This window comes from Buteo buteo, chromosome 18, assembly GCF_964188355.1.
Source record: "Buteo buteo chromosome 18, bButBut1.hap1.1, whole genome shotgun sequence".
NCBI classification, from domain to species: domain Eukaryota; kingdom Metazoa; phylum Chordata; class Aves; order Accipitriformes; family Accipitridae; genus Buteo; species Buteo buteo.
The window spans coordinates 9,070,073-9,084,565 of NC_134188.1; the positions used below are offsets into that span (position 1 = coordinate 9,070,073).

Here is a 14,493-nt window from a genome sequence, read left to right on the forward strand (position 1 = left end):
GTTACACTTGAAAGGGTCCCCTATTCATGGGAGCTTCCTTCATGCTTCCTAAAGAGCCAATGTCAACAGTCCACTTTTTGCTTGCAATAAATATCAGTCCATATAAGCAGCCATAATACAAAGATGCTCTATTCTTAATGCAACCCCAGTAATTTCCCATTCTAGTTATTATAAACGTTCCTGTTATGAATGTAAAATTCTCACCGGGCACATATATGCCAACCTGACTCATGTTACCTCATTTATCACTCTGTGCCTCAACCCACTGAAATGGGAATTTCGCTGTCTATGTGGCCAATGCTTTGTGGAGCTCCAGGGAGTCTGTCAGCAACACCTGGCTGTAACACAAAAAATAGTACAGGTTATTTATGATCTGTATGCTGATAAACATGCTTCTCAACCATAATTTTGGGGCAAGCATCTGAAAACACCCCCTCATCAAATTTTAGGTAATAGGTCATCTTTTCTCAAGAATATGTTGATAAATAGAAACCAACCCCGATGCTGACCATCACTGTGAGTGCTGTGGACTGTGGGTTTTCTAGGAGTCAAGTAGTGTGATGGGTACAGTGAGATCCAAGAAAGCTCAAGCTTGTACTGAAGAAATGCCTGTCCTGCACATATCTGTACACTTAGTAGATGTTTCCAAAAGTCAACCTCCCTTCTCTTAATGGCACCTGCATTTTGTACTCAGGATTATGCTGCAGATTCAGTTCTGTGTATTTCCATCACTACCCACCCAGCTGAGAGCAAAGTATAACGGCTCCAGGCACAAGTGCTTAGATTTAGTTCAGAAATGTTGCTCACAAAAGGAAGAGATTAGGCCTTATCTTAAATGAAATGCTATCCTTTCATGTCTAATACTTAGCTCCTACGTGAGGTCCCTCATGGATGAATATCAAGTTACCGACTTTTAACTTTGCCTCGCAATTTGCAATTGAAAGGTTGAACTCCGGACAATGACAGTAAGAAAATCTTCAGCGCCGAGAAACCAAAAATAAACAATCATCTTATGAGTGTATTAATGTGAACAAAAGAAATAATGCATAAAAATCAGAAGTAAGATACAGGAAAAACAGGGGAAACGTGAATGGTAGGAAAATTCAAATGTCATATGCTTATGGGCAGTGTTGATATCAGGCCATATGCACGTTGAGCTGCTTATGCCAGCCATATTTGCTCACAAGAATTGTACTGGTTTAACTACACTGATTATAAAATCAAGCTTAATTAAATCAGAGCAACGTTTGCATGCAGGAAGCATGCAGCCCTTCAAAGGCAAACTTCCCTTTGATGCGCTGAACTGAATTTCACACGGCATGTGTAATAAGGTTGAAAGAGATATTAAGAATTGGTAGGATCGTTGGTAGGTTCCTCTGTAAGGCTGGGTTGTGAAAGTCTTCCTTCATATTTGGGCAGCAGGTATGGCCGTGGGAGGATGGCTGTAGCTGGCCATAGTGGTGATATCATGTGGAGCACCCAAGGCTCAGACTCTCCCAGTACTTGCACTGTCCCCATTTCTACAGCAGTTGTCAGCTGGGGTCCCCATTCAATGTGCACACTTGTCCCTGCTGCTGGAAACATGCCACATGCTCCAAACTTGGACTCCACATTCACATGGGGCCACCCTGTATTTCTGGGATAGAGAGAGTTGGGTAGATCTTTGTTTATTTGACAAGCTTTGGCAGAACTACCCAAGTGAGGTGTTTCTCAGCATTTATGGAGTCTCTGAAGCAGAGCATCTGGCACAAAAGGCCCTGCAAACTTTAGAGCATGGGAAGGGACAGAATGGGGTATTTCCTGTTAATGTGAACCTATCTGCACAAAGCATTAATAATTGCTGTGGCCTGAATCCCAGAACGTTTGTGAATTCCACTTAGCGACTGCTCAGCATTTAACAATTTTATTAGCAAGCTGCTATCAAAACAGAAGGGCAGGGCTTGGTACCTGGGCATTCTTCTGCCCAGACCCTCTGGGACCACAGAGCATGGAGGATGCTCTCAGCTTACCACGACCTTTTTGGCAAGGAGCAGCAGCAAATGCTGTGAAGATGAGCAATGAAGGATTCACACCATAGGGTAAATACCTGGCCATTAGAGCTCCTGTGCTGAGTTCCAGCATCCATTCCATCCATCCTGTTCTCCTTCTCCAACCTTTCCTTTCAGCTCAGCTTTTCTCCATCTGAGTAGCTCCAATCTGTCCAAGATATGGCCCTATTTTTAGCTGCTCAGAATGCATGAGCAGCATGAGATTCTAGGTATTGGGATATTAAAACAGAAAGTCATTGCATCAGATCTCATTGAAATACAACTGCCTCTGGAGTTCCCAATTTGGATCTACTGCATGGCTTTAATTGCATGAGGCACTTGCAAGGTTTATAAAATTAGTGTTCAGGCAAATATACCCTTTTGGGGCAGATTTGGTAGAATCACGTTTATTTATTCAGTGCAAGTTAAGTACAGCTCACTCATTTCTAGCCTCACATAGTTCCTTGGATATCATGATTTTCTTGGAAGGGAATGTCTGCTAGTGCTAATGTGTTTGGAAAGCTCATAAAAACTGGAGGTAGCTGCAGCCTGTGTATCTAGCATTCGCTAACAGTTCACTGTGGGTTTCCCTAATGTGGCAGATTTACAGGGGTCATATTTCCATATGGATGGGTTTGCCCATGAATAATTCTCCTCTGTCTTGTGCACAAACGTGATTTTCCTACAACACCCATATATTTCTTTGTCCCAATCCCCCCTCTGTCTCCCCAGTATTTTTCTTTGCACAACACTGTGGCCAAGGCAACAGAAATAAAATCTTTCTATGAACGTGCATGTTATTTTCTGAGCCTTGTATGTCTTTTTTTAAGGCAAGGCTCAAGCAGGATTGTAGCTGGTGGTGATAATAGTTGGTGCACTTTAAGGATAGTTTGGTGCAATCATATACCCTTTCAGTTCAGACTGACATGGGTCACAAATAGCCAGGCTGATGTCAAAACCCAGATAGCATTGGTGTCACGAGAGGAAGCACCCAGCAGGCGCCCTGTGGCCTGGCCAATGTCAGAGCGTGCCTGCTCCGCACTGCGGGGTGGCACAGGGACCGGGCTGATTTTGGCAGCAGCAGCCCCATCCCTGTGTCTGGCTCTGCACCAGCCCACGCGGGAGTTTCTGCACCCCTGGACAAAGCAGTGAGGGAGAGCCAGTGGTTTACCCATTGGGAATCTCTGCACAGAGGCAGGCTAACAGTTGGGCAGGGGCAGCACTGGGGATGCTGCACAGGCTGCAATCGCATCCTGTCCCCAGCCTCCATCACGCCACCAGTTCTCAAGGGTGTATCAAAATCCAAACTAAAATCAATAAACAAAGTCCTGATCTGCCAGAAAGAAACTGCCAGTTAAGCTCCGAACAGTCCTTTGGGAAAACCTATTTTTCCTGTTTCCCAGTTTTGGCAGTTCTTAGTGGGTTTGTTTATTTATTTTTACCCTTTGAGATTAATCATTGTAAGGCGTGGGACCCGCTCACTGCCAGCGCCACACCAGAGGTCTTTTTACAGGCAGGGTGCTCCAGGCTGCCTGTACATTGCTGCTGTACCCCGCGTGCTCCCTCCACACCTCCGTCATTCGTGCCACAGCGAGGGGAAGTGAGTCTTGTAAAGCCCTGCTCCCTCCAAGTCACTCCTGCCAGCTCACATCTCCAGCACTAAACTTCCCGTCTGCTTTTCTGGCAGAGCAGGTTAAGGAAAGGTATGGGAAAGTTAGCACCAGGGAAGTACTGCAGCTAACAGAAACTTGATGGCTGTATGTTTGCATAAGCAAACATATTTGTGCTGTGCGGAGAAGAAAGCTTCTCCGACCTTGCTCACCAAATGGCAAGATTTTAATCTATTTATCTCAGTCAGTAACTGAAAGAGTCAGTATTCAATGAAGAGAAATGTGTTCATGGTAGCAGATAAAAGAACACCTCTAAGCATGTGCGAGCATTTTGGAAAGCTTATGTAACATTTCCTTTGCAAAATAAACATATACTTACAGCCTCGTTTCCAAAATATCACCAAGAATATCATCACTTGCAAATGTTTCTGGGGAGGAAGTTGCCAACTTGCTAAATATATTCCGGGCTTCGAATAGACATTTTGTACCGTTTCCTTTCTACCCTGATAGATCTTTTCTTAGCCCTCTGACAGAAGCTCAGAGACCTGCCTGGGGATGGCATCCCACTGGGTTGGGTGCTGCACAGTAGTAATCAGAGACTCGCCTCCTGATTTTATAGATGTGGGCGCCGCACCAGGGGAAGCCTAGGACTCTACTTTTTCTCCACTTGCTGCTAACCCCCCGCAGGACCGGCACCATGGTGGAATGAGGGGAAACAGGGACAAAACCAAAAGGATGGGAGCGGAGGGATGGGAGAACCTGCAAGAGCATCAGGACAAGGTCTGCATGGCACGTGGGGCAGGTGCACGCCACCCAGAGTGACGTGTAACTTGCACCAAGGCGCAAAAATTAGCTGACACAATGATTTTCAGAGACTCATGCTTTAAAAATTCAAAAGGTTTTTTATACGCTGGTTTGCCTTAGTGATGTATGGCCATCTCTCTGTAAATTAGTGCAAATACCAAGAATGCATCATTTCAAGGTTTTTACACTTCAGTTGTAAGACCTTAGAAATTCAATGAAGAGGAAATGATGCAACCCATGACACATCAACATACATAATGCATACAAACGTCTGCCCTGACCATCCATTTCTCTTTCCCAAAGACATTAGGGGCAGCCTGGTGGGCTTTCTGTGATCAGACACACAGGCATGATGTTGCCCAAGAGCTATCTCCCAGTGGTCATAGATGTCTATGGCTTTTTGTTTTATCAGTTAGGCATAGAGTAGGGAGGAAAAGTTAACAGTTGGATACAGAAAACCCCAGTGCTTCTGCCTGAGGAAGCAGAAGCACTCATACTGCATCCCAGGCTTTAATATTTCATCTTTCCTTTACTTACACTTACATGATTTCACTGACTGGCAGAAATGAGGGTGCAAGGAGAGGGCAGGCGCTCACATCAATCTCAACGAAGAGATCACTGAAGCACTATCACATGGACACGCTGGGCCTAAATAACCTATCCAGGTGGCTACAGAACACGGAACCAAATTCACCATTTATTGCTATTTCAATTGTATATGGCAAAAGCAGCTGCCACCAAGTTATGGAAGTGGCACATACATTTCTGCTTCCAGGAGGAGAACCAGCCTGGGTTCTCCAGATGAAAAGTAACCTTGTTAAAGCTGGATCAATTCCCAATCCAGTTCATCACAGGGAGGTAAAAACTCTTCTCGCAGAAGGAAAGTGGTAGCTATGGAAAGCTGCACATGAGATGGCAGGATCTTTTTCTGCTTTTTTTGTGATCAACATGGGAGAAAACGCATGTAGAGCCTGTGACGGCTGGAAAGGCTGGAGATAAAAATATCCCTCCCAAAGTGTAGAAAGACAGGATTAGAAAGAACCTCCTGGGTGATCAGGAGTAGCCCCTTGCTATTGAAGACACCATATTTAATGAGAGTATACGGTAACATACAAACACAACAGCCATATCAAACCACCCCCGCTCACAGAGATACTACGCCCTTTTGCTCCTGGCTGGCGGGGCTCGCTCCTCCACAACCTCCTCTTCTTACCATCGGTACGCTTCCTTCCCTTCTCCGGCCGAGATTTAGTTACGGCCTACTTACACCCACTTGTTCTTGAGCCAGCGTCACCCCTGAGCTTAACCAGCGGTTCCTCCTCCCTCGTGTTCACGGCTTTATGGAGCACAACGGCACCCCCTCGGCCTCCCCCGGGCTGCCTCAGCAGGCCTGGAGCTTGCGCTGCCATGGCCGCCTCTCCCTCGCTCCAGGGACCCCCGCACCTCTACCTGCACCCAGCCCACTGCGCTCTTCCGATGCGCACCACCCTCAGGAGGGGCTCCGGGGAAGACCGCGTCTGGCCTTGACCCGCCTTCCGGAGGGAGGTGGTGGGGAGGACAGCCCTGGGGCAGTGCCAACACCCGCCCCGCTCCTGGGACCCCGCACCAAACCCCACTCCCGCAGCGCCCCCGGGCCCCAGCCGCTCCCCCTCCCCGCCGCGCGCGGCCCCCGCCTCTGCAGAGCGCGCAGGCGCAGGGGTAACGCGCGCGCCCCCTCCCCGGCACGAGCGCACTCCCCCCACCCTCCCCCGACTCCCGGCGGCGGCGCATGCGCGCCGCCTTCCTCCCCCGCCTGCTTCCATGCCGCCTTCTCCACGAGAACGGGGCGCGAAGCTGCGGGGGGAGGGGCGTGGCCTCGCCAGGGGCGTGTCCCGCGGGCGGGGGCGTGGCTCCGGGGGGCGTGGCGCGGCGCGGCGCGCCCTGTCCATGGTGCGGGCGGCGGCGGCGGCGGCGGCGCGGGTGTCCCCGCGGCGGGAGGGCGGCGGCGCGGGGCTGCATGGACGTGATGTCCCCGCAACAGGAGCACCTCGGGCCGGGCCGCTCGTCCTCGGTGAGCGGCGAGAGCAGGGTCTTCGCCGCCGCCGACAGCAAGAAGGTGAGGCCGACCCCGGGAGACCCCGCGAGAAAGCGCCCCTCGGCCCCCGCCCCCGTCCTGGACACCCCCCCGCCCCGCTTCCGCGGGTCAGCGCGTCCCCACCGGACAAACCCCCGGCCCCGCCGCCCCGGGCCCTGCGCCGCCGCCGCCAGGGCAGCAGGCTGGGCGGCACGCCGCCGTCGAGACCGGGGCCGGGGGGAGCTGCCGGGGGAGCTGGGGCTGGGGCTGTCCGCGGGAACGGCTTGCTGCACCGGCGGCCCGGGGAGCGGGGGGCGCGGCGATGCCCGGCCGGAGCTCGGGGGGCTCTGCCGGGTGGATAACCCCGGGGACCTAAGGGGGGTTGCTGCTCAGCTGTCCCGGGAGTGAAGGGAGGCTGCTGCCTGGCTGTCCGGGGTAGGTAAGGAGCGCTGCTGCATAGACGTCCCGGGGAGCTAGGGAAGGGTTTGCTGGGTGGTGTTCGGTGGAGCCAAGGGGCTTTGCTGCAGGGATTTCCCGGCGAGCTGGAGGGGTGGGGGGGTGGTGGTGGTGTGCATGCATGTGCTGGGGAGATAAGGGGGGTTGCTGCATGGATGTCCTGGGGAGACCTAAAGGGGGGCTGTGCTGCATGGATGTCCGGAGGTTTTGCCAGGTGGGTGTCAGAGGGAGCTGGGGGGAGGTTTGCAGAACGATTATCCAGGGGATCTAAGAGGGATCTGCTGCATGCGTGTCCGGGGGGAGAGAGGGAAGGGTTTGCTAGAGCTGAGGGTGTTTGCTGGCTGCTCTTGCACGTGCTTTGTACAAGAGAAACGTAAGAGCAGCTTCCCGAAGAAGCGCCTTACGCTCTCCAAGTATATCACAATTGATAGCAGAAGAGCATCATCCCATCTTCAAAACTGGTTGTAAAATCTGTTTGAAGTCTTGAATTGCCTTTCAGCATCTGACACGATCAAGTGCAAAATGCTCACTTCTGCGTACAGCCAAGTATGTGCTTCTGCCTTATACTTTGCTGTAATCAATGAGCTGTAACAACCACATTCTTCCCACTGTGTAATACAGGAACTCTTTTTTTCTCTTTGGTTTAGCAAGTGCTGTAGTGTTTTTCTACCCAAAGTAGAGCTGGTACCTTCCTGCCTTACCAATTTGGCCTCACAATGATATTTAAATCTATGCACAGCCTTGTCTTTGGAGGTGCACAATACTACTGACTGCCAAGCAGGCTAGAAGGATTAGAATGACTGGACAGGTTACCATGTCCTTTACTAAATCTGTCCACCTGGTGACATGAGTTTAGGATGCGTGGTAGTAGAGGCTGAGCTTGTGTCCCGTCCTGCTGCTGAGCGGTGGTTGGGGCTTTGCTGGTCACGGCACAGTGGTGCAGAGAGGAGTCCCGGTCCCTCTCCTGCCAAAGCGTCTCTTTGGGCTGGGGAGCAATGCTTTTCATTTCCATGGGCTGCGTCCATGTGTGCTGTGTCCCACCAAGGCACGTAGCGCTCCAGCCTGAGCGCAGCCCTGGGGACCTCTTCGCATGGCAGCTGCTGCCAATGGTGAAGTTGTTGCCTGGAGAGTGTTTGGCCAAGATTTCTACCATGCTTTGCTGCAGTTAATACCTGATCGGTTTCTGAAGAGGCTGTGCGATACACCTACACAAAGTGGTGGAGTACCTTCTGCTGCCTAGCTGGACAAAGTGGTGGAGTAGATACTCAATCCTCTCCCAAGTACTGCGATCTAATTTGAGATGGCTAAACGTGCAGCTTTGATTTTTCTTCTATCATTTCTTTCATTTTTGCCGAAGACAGAGTACCATGTACCTTCCAACCTGGCAGAGCCCTGATGCCAGGTACCTGCCTGAAATGAGAAGGGATGCTCAACTACTGTGAAGATGAACATTTTTTTCTTACAGGTTCTACATGATTCAGCATTCTGAGGACAAATATTAATGGTAGCACTTGTGTTTCCTATTCCTGCTCCAAAGAGCCCGCAGTCGAAGGAACACAGACCTTGTTTTTGCCAGCACTGACAAGGGAGCGGGGATATTACTTTTTACGGATCTTGGCAGCCCTTTTGGAATTCCTCAGCGTGGAAGCACATGCGGCGGGGGTACAGATGGAAATCCTCCTGCGGAGAAGCAGCTTGAGACCCTGGCTGGGCCATGCAACATATGGCAGCTTTGCACACCACGCACAGCCAACACAGGCAGCCACCAACATCCAGCCAACCTCTCAGCTGCTTGTCCACGGTCTTGGTGCTCCCTTGAGACTACTAGCACACTGTCTCTTTGTGCCTATCTGGGGAAGAAGATTCCTGCCTTTACACGTGTGCAGCAGTGGGGTAGTGCTAATTTTGCCTGAAGCTGGATGTCAGTGACAGTTTGAATATTTTGTAACTACTTGGGTCCTGTGGACTCTATATATACCTCTGTTCTGTCTTCCACTCAGTGCCAAAGCATCATATTTTTTTACAATACAGAAAGTCTTTCTTACTACCGGGGAAATTACGCTGCTTCTATTGGTTACATACAGTTAAATGGAAGAATGTGTTGGCAAGAAATCGGTTTTGATACTGGTGACACTGCATGTCAAGTTGAACAATTTTGTTGCAAATATGTATTTAATATCAACTATTTTACTTTCTGGCACAAATAGCCCCAAATGCTAAGTAACCACTGAACCTTTCTTCCTTTTTATTATCGTGACTATACCTTTCTCAAATTAAATTTATTTAGCTGAGTTTTGCTACATTGTTCTGTGGTTGTCTGAACTCCTACTTCATCTTCTGCTTGGCTGAAGGATGACATGCTTGATCACATCATAGGACCAAGAGACAGAAATTGTCTAGGACTTTTTTTCATGTATTTTTTGTGACCATTTAAGCTATTTTCCTGGAAACATTTAATTTTCTTGACATGCAAAGTGGTTTGAACTGCTAACCTACCTCACAGACACTGGGAGGTTCTCCCTGTTAAATGCTTAGAAGACATTCAAAACACCCTGATAAAAGGTGACACTGAAGTGCAGCATTTTGTTAATGCTTTTGGAAAATTCTGGACCAGATTCCCTCCTTTGCTGGACTTACTGGAGTCACTGGACTATGTGTGGCTGACCTACAGAGAAGTTTTGTACTGACTGTTTAGTTTAGTAACCAATACCAGTAAATTGATGCAACTCTGAAGTGGATTGAAGTAACATGAGTAAGAGTGATTATACTGATAGAGCTTATTTCTACAAATTTATCAAAACAAACTATGCAGCAGAGACGTCTTTTATGCCAGTGTAACTGTGTCAGCAGTAGCAGCTGCAGTCATTTAGCCGTATTTATAAGTTCCTGGTGTTTTACTTCTCTCTTCTTAGAGGGGCTAGATTCCAACCAACCCTGAGTATTTTACATAAGACAATATTTGGTAACACAAGGAGTCACTCTTAGGATTTTTTTCTGCCTCCTTGAAGATTTCAAGTAACTACTTATCATGTTTTGGAGGCTCAGCAATTTTTAATATTTACTCATACAACGTGTGCAGAAAATTAACCATTTTGCACCCTAAGCAAAATAGTATTTATCGTTTGAGACTTGAAATATGGTATCACATTACCATAAAAATGTGTTTGTTTGTGATTCTGATCACAAGTACAGCAACAGTTTACTGGATAAAATTCAAGCAAATTAACAGCATTGGAAGAGTAAAGGTAGTCATACATAATCTTCATCCCTTTACTTGTCTGACTCTGCAAAGATGAATCAAGTATGTATTTGCCATTATATTTGATGATAACTTGATCTCATACCCTTATATATAAGTTTTTTAACATAAAGCTCCTTAAGCAGAGATTTCTTCTTCCTGCAAGTCTCTGTCCTGTTTACTATGATCCTGGCTGAGGATCTGGTGAGTTGCTTCCAGAATCTCGGCTGTCCAGGAACACTCTGGCATTGTTTAGTGAAGTGATGGACAATTCCTGTCATCCCACAGCCATATGCTGTAGCAGTTTTTTCTCTAATGAAGACTGAAAAAGCCCCTATTTCAATGAAGTCATCTGCATAGTTGGTCCTTAGGTTGAAATCACCTTGGCAGGCTGTGCTGGCTTACAATAACTTGCTGTTGTGATGTGCCTCCTGATGGTGCTTTAATTATGAACTAGCATTAGCAATCCTTCCTCTGTCTGTATGTGAGAAAAACTGAAAATTATGCATAAAACAATGTGTTCTAGTTCTTGAGTTTCCTAGTCTTGGTTTGGTTTTTTTGTCTCTCATGGTGGCAGTAGGGAAGAGAGGGAGTTGGCAGGTCATGTGGAATCTAATACCCATGAACTGCATATATCAAATTATTGCTTGTTTACTTAATGCTGCTTGTAGTATCCATGTGGAGTGGGGGGAATCTCCTCTCTCTGTCATCTGTAAACTGCTCCTGAGAAAGCCTTGCTGTACAGAAACTGGGGCAGAATCATGTCCATGTGTTAACTTTCCTGCTTTGTGTCAGGCTTGAAAGGAAACTTTAGGCTTCATCAAAACCACCACAACCAGAGTCGCTGGTCTGAGCACTGTGGGTGCAGTGCAGCTGACAGTAGGACCCATAAGCTAACTATTTGGCGCTCCTCTCCTCCACATTTTTAGTAATCTTCCACACCTCCAGCTTTTGACGTAGATGAGTGAGATCTTTTGAACACATCCATATCAGTGTTTCCAAAGATTTCTATCCTTTGGGAGGTAGTTGGTAGAACATCTTTTGCTCCTAGTTTCTTTCATCCATTTTTCTTTCTACTCTGAGATGTCCTTTAGTCTCTATCTTTGCTCTGTGCTCTAGCAGCTGCTGCTCCATGATGATGTGCTTTTGCTTCCACTGTGTTGATAGCTCTTTCCTCTTGCGCCCCTGCAATTGTTTTCTCCTCAGTTATCCATCCAAAAATGGCTTTCTTTTTAGGAAAGTCCTTGTAAGTAAAAGTATTCTGCCAGCATAAACAAAAGCACATAGTTTTGTCACCTGCTCTGCCTTTATGGTAAATGAGCTCTCCGTGGGACCTAGACATCTCTGCTGCCTGAGCCAGCAGTTCAAATGCAGTCATCTTCTCACCCTGTTTATAAGGGCTCAGGAATGTTATAGGTCAGTACAGGGCCATTTCTTGCTCTACCAAAGTATAAGAGATTTTTGTTATTTCTGGTATTTTTAGACAACCATACACTGTAAGTCTAACAAATACTGGGTTATAGCATGTAGGAAAAAATGATTTATTGCCTCTCCTAAGTAGCCCAGTGATACAGGCGAAAGAGTGATGCCCAATGGTCCTGGAAAATTAACTGCTAGGTGCTGAGGATTGTTTGGATTTTTTGATTGTCAGGCAGTTAGTTGAACTTTGCCTTACAGTTTTTGGTAAAGGTTTGTGCTCTGTTCTTTGGTTCATGTCTGGCTAAACCAGAAATGGCGTGCTACAGGTGGGTTTTGTTGCTCAGACAAGAACAGAGTCTTCATGGTTGAAATCCCTCATGATTATTAACTTAGATACTTTTAAAGAGTAGGCTTTGTTAAAATCAGACTTCCTTTTACCAGAAAAATAAAGCAGTGAGAGGGAGAGCTTAGCCACTTGAGTGCAATCCTCAGCTCAAGGCATTGGCACATCTGAGTGTTGTCCCTGTCACCCAGTTAAATGACCCAGGCAGATGCCCCAGCCTTGACCCACTTCTCGAGCCAGCCTGTAAATCAGGAGCCTGAAATCCTTTCATCTCTGGGGAGGCTTTTACAAGGGTGTCTGCACATTGCTGAGGAGGCATTTCTGCTGCGTTCACCTGTCAGTCAGGAACTGAATACATTTTTCCACTATTTCATGTATGAATCTCTTAAATAGACATTGGGTAATATCATTTTCTCATCCTAAGCTCAAACCACTCTCTGAGAAGACAATCGTTCCTTATGTTACTGAGCTCACAAATTTATCTGTTCCCTGTCCGTTGCTCAGATAGCAAGGAGAGGATTGAGCTGATTAACTCAATTTTCTTGGTCACCTTAGTTTTCTTTTAGTCAGTGGAGGAAAACTTCTAGCACTTTTAGGACAAGATGAACTGTGCGCTAAATGTGTCCTTTTCTTTCTGTTGACTATAAAAGGAGCACAGGGCAAACAGCTCAGGTGTGCAAGTCAGAGGCTGGGTGAGAGGAATCCCCCTGCACATCTCTGACCATCATTACCGGTCAGGCACCATAACCTGGCAGCGTGGGCAGTGTGCTCCTGGGGAATCACAGCACACAGCCCCTGCATTAGCCCACCTGCTCCGACCTCCTGCACCTTTGCTGTAGATGCAGCAGGGTATCTGCTTGTTGCATAGATTTTCACATCTCTAGATACTTGTAAAATATTATAAACACTGTGTATCTGTTACTTGAGTTTTTTGTGATCACAAAAGGAATAGTAAGTACCATGAATTTCTTCACACATTCTTTATTTAATTCATGCTCTGCCATTCTCTTTATAAGCTTAATGTAGTTGAGTGATATACACAAAGTACAAGAGAGTGCTTTATCTTCAGTTCCAATTTTTTTGAAGACATTATCCAGATGCTTTGTATGTTACCTTTTTCACAGAATGGGAATGAATATCATAACTCAGCAATATATTAATTTACATAAATTCCCTATAATACCATTATCCACTTCAACTGCAAGGCAAAATTAGTTGAATATTAGCAGTCAGGAATAGATTTTTCCTCCAGCTGATGACTTGTGAGAAGCTTGTGAAAGTTCTACTGTAATCCTGCAATCCATAGGGGTTCTTATTCCTGAGGGGAGACAGCACATTTTCAGTGATGGTTTGCAAGGTTACTGTCCTCAGCATGGTGGGCTGAACTGCTCATGAACCAGCTACCATCACAGTTTACAAAACAGTGTTTCAGAGTGTAGGTCTGATCTTTATCTGGTGTAAATTAATTCTTTTGAAATCTATAACCTTATGTCTGTTTATGCCAGATGAGGAACTGGCCAAATACTACCACCAGTCCAACAACTGAAAAAGCAAAGCTTTTTGTTTCTGTTAAAAAAGCAGTCAAGACAACCACCACCAGAAATGCAGAAACTATGAAGTTCAACCTGAATCAGAGGGGAGGGGAGTGGGAACTCAAGCTTTTGAACATGAGGAAGGCAAAAATAATTCTAGTTTGTCCTGACTGATACAAGATTATCATCTTTGCATCTGGCACACTGTAAACATTCATTATAGATACTGATTTTATGATACATTTCACATGGGTGTGACTCAGCCAGCAAGTATGAGGATTTCTCTCTGTGTTGACCTTTCTAATATTTACATGAAAAAATGGGAGGTTATGATGTGGGACACATGTTGAGAAATGCTTCTCTGTGTCCCACGCTTAGATAATTGGTCATTGCATCTCCTTTTGCTCCCAAACATCTGCTCTCACTACAGCTGTCCAGGATGTGTCTTCTCTCCGCATTGCCACGGTGACATCTTTGTCAATTGACACATGTCAATGCAGTGAAACCGAGAAGAGCAGGCATCTGGGTCCAGCTTAGCCAAAAATTAATTTGTCCTCTTCCTTCTCAAAGTAAATTAATTCAAGTTATCATGATGGTCACTTATTTTCTCTTCCCAAACTCTGTACATAGCAAAATAAAAACAAAAAACCCCTTTCTGTTTGTAGTCAATGTCTCTGTGTAATGTTTTTATTTGCATACAGCTGACCTGACTCACTTCACATTTACTGTGAAAAATTTCCTCTTCCAAATCTCATCAGTGATCTTTTTATGTTTTAAGGCTCTTTTTTGTAAGCTTTGCTTAATAGCTTAGGTCTGTGTTAAGAGGCTGCCTGGTGAGGCTGTGGAATCTCATCCTGGGAGATAACATAGACCTGGACTGGAGGCGGTCTGGAGCAGCCTACTCTCAGCAGGTCCAGAGAGGCTGGACCACAGACCTCCTGGATCCCCTCCAACCTGAATTATTCTGTGACTCTGCCAGTCATTTGAGCTCTTATTAAACTTGCTGTAGTC

At 46.7% G+C, this 14,493-nt stretch overlaps 1 protein-coding gene across 1 annotated transcript in view; it reads left to right on the top strand.

The window, feature by feature from the left end:
• The first annotated feature begins 6,368 nt into the window (after positions 1 to 6,368).
• ARHGAP20 (Rho GTPase activating protein 20) overlaps positions 6,369 to 14,493 on the top strand; it is a 62,463-nt gene continuing 54,338 nt past the window's right edge. The window contains exon 1 of the mRNA XM_075049966.1: positions 6,369 to 6,536. Coding sequence (XP_074906067.1) covers positions 6,438 to 6,536 — 99 coding nt within the window. The 5' untranslated portion in view covers positions 6,369 to 6,437. The remainder of the gene's footprint in view (positions 6,537 to 14,493) is intronic.